We start from the raw sequence: 8,349 nt of genomic DNA, 5'->3' as shown, positions 1-8,349 counted from the left end.
CAGAGGGAACCCGTATGTCAGGCCTGGATAAGCCAATAAGCTGTCTGGGCTAGAAGAGTTTCAATCCTTTACCTTGGTACAGTACAAGATTTTCTCTCCTTTATCCCAGTTCACATTCCTGACAATGCCACGAACACAGCCCAGGCTAACGGCATTATCCAGGTTTTCAGGCAGAAGGAACCGAGACTCCCTGCGGTTGCGAGTTATGCTCAAGTTCAGTGGCTAACAGGGAGGGGGCAGGCGGGGCGCTGTCCACCCCTCTGACCTTCCCTTCATACCCCCACTCACTCAAGTGCTTGTTAAAGGCACTGGTTCTCCATGGGTACTTTTGCTCCCTCTCTCACAGGGGCATCGGGTAATACATGGAGACATGTTTGGTTGTCACAGCTCAGGGTTGGGGAACTGCTAGCACCCTGTGTTCAAGGCCAGGGATGCCTGTGCTAAACACCCTTCAGTACACAGGGTACTTCCTCCCAGCAAAGAATGGTCTGGTTCCAAATGTCGAGAGAGCTGAGGTTGTGGGACCAGCAGGTGACATGTGGTTAAGATGCTGGACTCCCATGTGGCTGACCTCAGTTCGAGTCCCAGACGCTGCGACATGAAAATCATGCCAGGCACGTGTGCGTGCATGGCCGGAGTATGGTCATTCTCCGAGGGGTGATTTCTCACTTTCCGCCACACTGTCTCTTTCTCTGTTTCTCTCCAGCAAGCGTACACACCCTGTGGCAAAAACAAAAAGAGGGTTGAGGTTGAGAGACGCAGATTGGAGACCTAATCTATGCCAGATACTAAAACTATTTAAACATATCTAGTCGTCTCTCCACATCTAAGCACACCAGTCATTTCAAAGATACTGCCACGTAAACTATAAATTATCACACAGAGAGTCGCCTACACAGCCTAGAGGACCCACAAGTTATTAAGGAAGGCTTCCTTAGAGCTGATGCTTAGGAGACTCTCGACTTCAAGAGCGAAGTAACGTCAGCAGTCACGCATTATGCAGTTTAGCCAGAACCTTCTACGCCTGCCCCACAATGGGACCTGGGAAAGAAAGAGGGGAGACTTTGAGGGACCAAAGCACTGTGGTCTATGCTCTTCCCCTGGGAAACCTTGTCCCTACCCTGTGTCTGATCTTTCCATTATCTGCCTCCTAGAATCGATAAGAAAATGTCTGATGCTCAGGGCAGCTACAAACTGGACGAAGCCCAAGCTGTCTTGAGAGAAACAAAAGCCATCAAAAAGGCCATCACTTGTGGAGAAAAGGAGAAGCAAGATCTCATCTGCTGACAGCATGATGCAGGTCCCATGTCAGTTTCTTCCATGTGGTCCCCCTGTGCCGGGATCACACGTGTGATCCACGTGCGCCACAGATCAGAGAATTCTCTTTGCTAGTCTTGTTGGGGTTCGGGCACCAGGTTACAAAAGAGGAGACAGAGGCTCGGAAGGAGTACATGATTTGCCCAAGGCCACGTAGCTAGTGTCCATGGCTAAGTTAGATGGAGCCATTTGGCCTCGTGCAAAGGCCTTGACATTCGCTATAGCTACCTGGTGTCTTTTCCAGCAAACCGAATGGGAGGAGGTTTCAACATCATTAACCTTAACATCAAAATGGTGCATTTCTGTAAGCATGTCGGTGTGTTCTGACCCTGTGCTGGGAACTGAACAGGTGATAAATATTATTTAATGTGCCAGGCAGTTGCACCAAGTGCTTTGCATGCATCATGTCTCACTTATCTCTGACATCAGCTTTAGTCTATCCCCACTATGCAGATAAAGACCTTCTGACTCATGAGGAGAGTAAGTGCCAGAGCCATGAGTCAAACTCATGACTTGAAAAAAGAAAAAAAGGCTCATTCTCTTAACCCCTCACATGTCACCTTCCCAGATATTTTATTATGGAATCTCTGAGATATTATGCTTCCCATTGGCAGATTAAGACTCTGAGACTCAGAAATGCTTTAGAGCATTTCTAAAAAAAGTCACTTAGGGCATTTAAGTGACTTACTAGAGGACAAAGAATGGTTTAGAAGCTCTGCACAGGAGAGCAGCCCAGTACACACGTTCAGAGGAGGTGCTCATGGGTAGTGAGGAGTGCTCCTGTGTGATGAACAGTTAAGAGCAGAGTCAGCCCAACCCATAGTGTGATGGCTGAGGCAGCTGGATCCCACATGGCTGACTGTGTGGTGTGAGTCCGGGATCCAGCAGCTTAGGAAACAAACTGTGTGTGTGTGTGTGTGTGTGTGTGTGTGTGTGTGCGTGTGTGCGTGTGTGTCATGGTACAGCTGACAGTTTTTTAAGTAGTGGCTGTAAAGTGACCCTTTACGCTGTTATCTTATTTAATCAATGTGATAGTCTAGTAAATACTTACTGATTAGTAATCAATATAATAGGATCTGTGATTGTTCCCATTTTATAGGAGAGAAAGTAGAGGCACAGAGAGGTTAATCAGCTAGCTCGGAATGCACAGCTAGGAAGTAGCAGGAAAGGGTTCCAACTTGGGCATCGTGGCTCCATAGTTGGAGTCCACTGTCCCTCTTACATGGTACCTGGCGCACAGTGAGTCCCCAGCTCACTATCACGGAGTAGGATGCCTGAGCGCACACAGGGTCCGCAGTCAGGGGTGGTAGAGAGGAGGGCACGTGGGGCATGGCAGGCTCAGCGCTCCCTGTCAGGAAGGGAGCTCACTAACCCTGCCCTCCCCCCTTCAGAGCCTCGCCATGCTGAAGGACGGCTTTCGAACCGACAGAGGGTCGCACTCAGACCTGTGGTCCAGCAGCAGCTCCCTGGAGAGTTCCGGCTTCCCACTGCCGAAACAGTACCTGGATGTGAGCTCCCAGACAGACATCTCAGGAGGCGTGAGTAGGCAGCGGTTGCTTCAGGGGTCCCCAAGGGACTGCCAGCTTCCATCCGGGAGCTGCCGTCATGGGCGGCTGCTTCTCGCCGCTCGCCTGAGGAGCTGGCCAGTGGTCATTGTGGGGCTGGCTGCTAACTCTCCCTCTGGAGCTCTGTTCTCTTGCACATCTCCTGGTCCCAGGCCGATAGGACATGATGCCTGGAGGAAAGGCCAGAGGGACAGAGCCACAGTCCCTTGTATAGCCTGGCCAAGTACTTGTGTCTTTAGATATTGCACAGAACACATTTTTAAAGGACTAAGTGTCTTTCTCTGGTTCCTTTTTTTTTTTTTTTTTTCCTTTCCAACCTCCCTGGTTTTTCTTTTACTCTAGCTCTGTTCTATTTTTCTTTCACCAGCTGGAAAGCAAAAGATAGCTTCCTCCTGTTAGTCCCAAAACAACGCATGCAGCTTTCAGACAGCTGCTTGGCCCCCGATTCCAAAGCACAGTCTGGTCCTCATTGTGGACAGTGACAGTGCTGTCCGGACATAGCTCCTGAAAGTCTTAGAGAAAGATCAGGCCATGGCGATCGGCTGCTCGAAGGGCTTTCATTTACTAGAGCTGATAACACAAAACGAATTTGCCACCAGCCTCATGGCCAGCTGGTGGGGTGGTGGTTAAGGCTACTGGAGCCCACAGGGCCACTGGGCAGTTCTAGCCCCAGACCTGAAGACTTGAAAGACACTATGGGCAAGGCCAGCAGTTGGCATAGTGGTTATAGCACTGGACTCCCACATGGCTGACTGCATTAGAGTCCCGGACCCAGCAGCTCGAAAAAAGCATGCCGGGTGTGTGTGTGTGTGACTACCCAAAACCCCAGGAGGAGAATGGAGGAGAGGGGATTGCAGCATGGCCATCCCCCCAAGCAGTGATTTCTCACTTTCCCTCTCACTGTCTCTGTCTCTCTCCCACAAGCACCTGAGCCTTATGGCAAAAACCTTAAAAAGAAAAGAAAAACACAATGGGCATGCGTGCCTGCGTGTCCCAAATCTTGAGATGAGAATGGAGAAGGGATTGTGGTGTGGTTATCCGCCGCGGGAGGGTGCTTACCCACTTTCTCTCTCTCTCTCTGTCTCTGTCTCTCTGGCAAGTGCACATGCCCTATAGCAAAAAAAAAAAGGAAAACAAACAAACAAATAACACTATTCCTAACAATTTCTTTAGCTGTCTTCCCACTTGCAAAGAGAAGCTATGTCCATGCGTGATCCGTGAGCCTTCAGTCTCTTGGTGCTTTTGATCTACAAGCTCTGTGAAAGGGCTGTCCTTCTGTCCTCGTACCATCCGTGTGCCCAGCTGTAAAGTACTCATGAAGAAATTGTGTGTCTTCTTCTAAATTCTCGGGCTTCCCAAACTCACCCTACATTGCACTCCTGCTTGCAGCCTTCCTAGGCTTTCTGTTGACCCCCCCGCTCAGCGACCCCAGAATGGCTTTTTTGCATATTGGTTGTCCCCATTGTCTCCTCCCCATTTCTGTGGCTCAAATTGGTTCCAAGCTATTTGTGGCTACAAGATGATATTCAGGGCCCTTGACTTCTCGAAGTGCTAGAAGTCTGAGCTGGGGGCTCTCCCCATGGCCTGAAGGAAGGGTGGTGTGTGTGCAGAACCAGCTTCCCTGTGATCTGCACAGACAACCCAATAATTGGGGGCTATTTTTTGTCTCCTGCCCATGCAAGCTCTCAAGTCTCCCATGAGCTCCTGAAACCCAACTCAGCCCCAACCACAATAGCCATATAATTCCCCCTTTTGTTCTCCTCCTCCAGTTCAGCACCAGCAGCAATAACCAGCTGGCGGAGAAGGTCAGATTGCGCCTTCGATATGAAGAGGCCAAGAGAAGGTAATTCAAGGCTGGGGGATCAGGCTGGGTGGATCCCACAGTAATAACTACTGTCATAGAGTGTCTGCTTCACACCTGGCTTTTCACCTACCTGATCCAGTTTAATCCTCTTAAAGGTCACGAAGATAGGTATTATAATTTTTATGTTTTAATCCTCTGAAATTCAGAGAGAAAATGACTCACCTAGGATACTTCGCCTGGTAAAGTGAAACTAAGGTTGGAACCCAGAGCCACTTAGCCTCAAAACCACTGGACTTCCCACTTGTTCGTCTCAGTTTCTGTAATCATGGTTTTCCAACGGTCCTATGCGTAATTTTGTGGGAAGAAGTGCAACTGGGGTTTCAGCAACAGGCTAAAGACAGTGGACACCATGCTCCAGGGTCCCCTGTGTAACTGGAAGCAAGGTCCCTCTTCGTGGGAACCAAGTGACTCCAAAGTAAGAGCTGAATGAAATACTATTAATAAAAGGGGGAGGTGTCGACACTGGTCAGGGAGGAAGAACGGTGTCCAGGGTCCGGTTTTGGCTTCCCCAAGGTCTAGCAAACAGTAGGACCTCTCTATCTGGACCGCTTCCCACCTTCTTGACGGGGCCCACTCTGAACCCTGGCTCTCTTCCAGCCATGGTAATGCCTGTCTTAGATGGCTGGTCCTGGAGGGACTCTAAAATGGGAATCTTCCCTCTGAGGTCGAGTCATCAACTTCTCATCACGAAGGCTCGTGTACTATCCAGCTGCTTGTCCCCGTCCACCCCAGTCTAGGCTTAGTGTAAGAGACAGCATGGGCTGCTGAGTCTGCAGGTCCTGAAGGAGCAGGAGGGGCCACAGTGTAGGAGTGTCTGTCATTGGATGCCAGCTTTGTCACATGTGTATTTCTGAGAAGACTGGTAGTTTGGGTCAGATTCTCCAAAGGATGCATGACTGAGTTTAGGAAGCACTGGCGTGGGGAAAGCACCCCAGAAAGTACATCCAAGAAACATCATCAGTCAGTCCTCCATGTCCTACCTGTAGGGGAGCCCTGCCAGACCTTCTCTTACTGTTCAGTCCTCAAAGCCTTGGAGAACAGCAGCTGCAAAGTTAGCCCAAAGCCAATCTTAATGGATTGCTCCATGCACGAATATGGAACTTAAGTAACTAGCTATAAAACTCCTGCTGGGACGCTTTAGCTGGGGAAGGGGCAGACTTAAATGTGTTTCTCCCTATGTTGATTCAGGCGAGCCATATCCTCCCTGGACATCTGTCCAGCAAAATTAACAGCTCCAAAATGAAAGCATTTTGTAGAGTCCAAGTCCTAAAGGATTGGACAAAATCCTTTTCATTTACTAGAGCTGAAAACATAGAACGAATTTTAATTTTAAAATAAATAGTTTATTCCATAAAGAAGGCCAGAACCAAGACTGCAACTCAAAGCCTGTGACCTCAAATCCCCAGATGCATGGCCATTCACACAGGGACACCAACACTCTGGACTAGATCTATGGCTAGTCATGTAGTCCTAGCAGCCCACAACTGCCATTGAGTCAGTACTTACTGTGTGTGAGACACTCTGAATAAATTATTGCTCATTTTTACAGCCATCCTGAAGGATGGGTCATCATTTTTCTTATCTTTAAGGCCCAGGGAGTTTGCCCAATCTAACACACCTAATAAATGACAGAACATTTGCAATAGAAACATTTATAAGGGGTCTTAAAAAGTTCGTAGAAAATGTGTGTGTGATTCAAAACTCTTTTCACTAAAATTAATGTATACCTAATTCCATTTAATCAATTCTATGAGCTTTTTGAAGTCCCCTTATGTTGAGGGCTTACTATGTGCTAATGCTATGCTTTGAAGGTTAATCGATTATACCATACAACTTTCAACCCCAGTCTCATGAAGAAGATTTTCTTATTCCCTTCAGAGAGATGAGTGGCTTGCCCAAGGTCACATGGCGGGTGGGAAGAGGTTATTGCCCAGTACTTGAGTCCAGGTCTCTGCTGCAGCAGGACTGGTGTCCCTCAATGCAAGGGCATTGCGTCATTCATGTCTGTGCCCTGTCCCTGCAGACCCAGCCTCACTGCGGGCAAAGTAGCACCCGGGCATGTTGGTTAGATAAAAAGATGGTCCTGGAGACCACCTGCTGATCAAGGAAGTCAGTCACTGTCAAAAACTGCTCTGAGGATGCACCTTAGAAGCCGGGAACCGTGGTCCGTTTTGCTATTAGGGCAATGCCATTGGGCACACCAGTCACATTTACCGTCTTGGCCTCCAGGATCGCCAACCTGAAGATCCAGCTGGCCAAACTCGACAGCGAGGCCTGGCCTGGCGTACTGGACTCAGAGAGGGACCGTCTGATCCTCATCAACGAGAAGGAGGAGCTGCTGAAGGAGATGCGCTTCATCAGCCCCCGGAAGTGGACCCAGGGGGAGGTGGAGCAGCTGGAGATGGCCCGGAAGCGACTGGAGAAGGACCTGCAGGCAGCCCGGGACACGCAGAGCAAGGCGCTGACTGAGAGGTGAGGCTGGGGCTGGCAGCATGGGACCCTACCCTCACTGCTGGTCTCTCCTCTAGTGGATGAGGTGGAGCGGAGACCTGGGCTCTCCCCTGAGTGCACTCAATGTAGAGATCTCTCTGCTTCCCAGAGCAGCAAATTGGGGGAGGATGATTTGCCCCAGGTCCTTTACCTGGCGAATGGCCTTACCAGTACGTCTCCTTGGGTGCAGGTCTCCCAAAGTGCACCTTCTGACTAAAGTGAGCCCCATTACTCCTCATAATGAGCGCAGTCGTTGCCCGACTTTATGACAAGGACCCGCCGTCTCTGTTGTGACCTGGCGTTCACAGCCACCCAACTGCGCATGCTCCATGTGCGATCCTCCCTCCGCCGACGCTTCCTCTCGTCTCCTGGTTTTCCTGTCCTGGTGTTGGTGACCCCCAGGTTGATTCCACCACATTCTAAGGGGCCGCAGTTTGCAGTTTGGAAATACTCATGTGGGTGGGGTGGGGGGGTGTCACAAATGGACCTGCTTGCAGGGCCGGGCAGGCAGCAGAGCATTCCGGGAGCTCACAGACCCCGCTTGGCTAAAGCGATCCATCTCCGCACTTGAGCAAGTGAGAGAACAGGCCCGGGGCTGCCAGAGGTCACTGTATGTCACACACATGCACAATTTAATTTTTAAATGCTGGCAACTAATCAGAATTATAAGACAAATGCTGTGAATCAGCCTCATCTGTGGGCTGGATGCAACCTGAAAACGGCTGACCCACATTCTCCGGCGTAGACGTTGTGGCAGACTGGGCCTGTGTTTTCTTCTGTATTCCTACACTCACCGCACAGGGTTACCCGCATTCGCTGGAAGACTAGAGGCCCCCAGCCCCCAGCTTCACTGTCAGTGTCCCGTCCTGTTGGCCACCCAGGGTGTGCTCACTCACCTCAGAAACATTTTGCTACAAATAGTGTATGTGCAAGGCATTTGGGGGGATTCAGAAATTAATAAGGATGATCCCCATCCTGTGGCTTTCAAATCTATTCTACTTATTTTGTGTCTTTTTTCTTTTTCTTACAACCAAGTTTATTGAGCAAGTCAACTGCCCTTTAAGGAGCTAAGAATTAAGACTGATGATTTCCAAACTAGTGTGTGTGGGTGTG

The 8,349-nt window shown here is 49.7% G+C and overlaps 1 protein-coding gene across 1 annotated transcript in view; it reads left to right on the top strand.

Moving 5' to 3' along the window:
- The window catches only part of WWC1 (WW and C2 domain containing 1), an 83,165-nt gene that overhangs the window by 26,900 nt on the left and 47,916 nt on the right, over positions 1-8,349 (top strand). Inside the window, exons 6-9 of the mRNA XM_014587757.1 lie at positions 1,155-1,280; positions 2,705-2,855; positions 4,652-4,725; positions 6,976-7,218. Of these exons, the coding sequence (XP_014443243.1) occupies positions 1,155-1,280; positions 2,705-2,855; positions 4,652-4,725; positions 6,976-7,218 (594 nt within the window). The remainder of the gene's footprint in view (positions 1-1,154; positions 1,281-2,704; positions 2,856-4,651; positions 4,726-6,975; positions 7,219-8,349) is intronic.

The sequence above is a fragment of the Tupaia chinensis genome, unplaced genomic scaffold (genome assembly GCF_000334495.1).
Source record: "Tupaia chinensis unplaced genomic scaffold, TupChi_1.0 Scaffold000234_1, whole genome shotgun sequence".
Classification (NCBI taxonomy): Eukaryota; Metazoa; Chordata; class Mammalia; order Scandentia; family Tupaiidae; genus Tupaia; species Tupaia belangeri.
The sequence above is the reverse complement of the archived record's forward strand: the minus strand, read 5'-3'. Positions and strand labels throughout refer to the sequence as shown.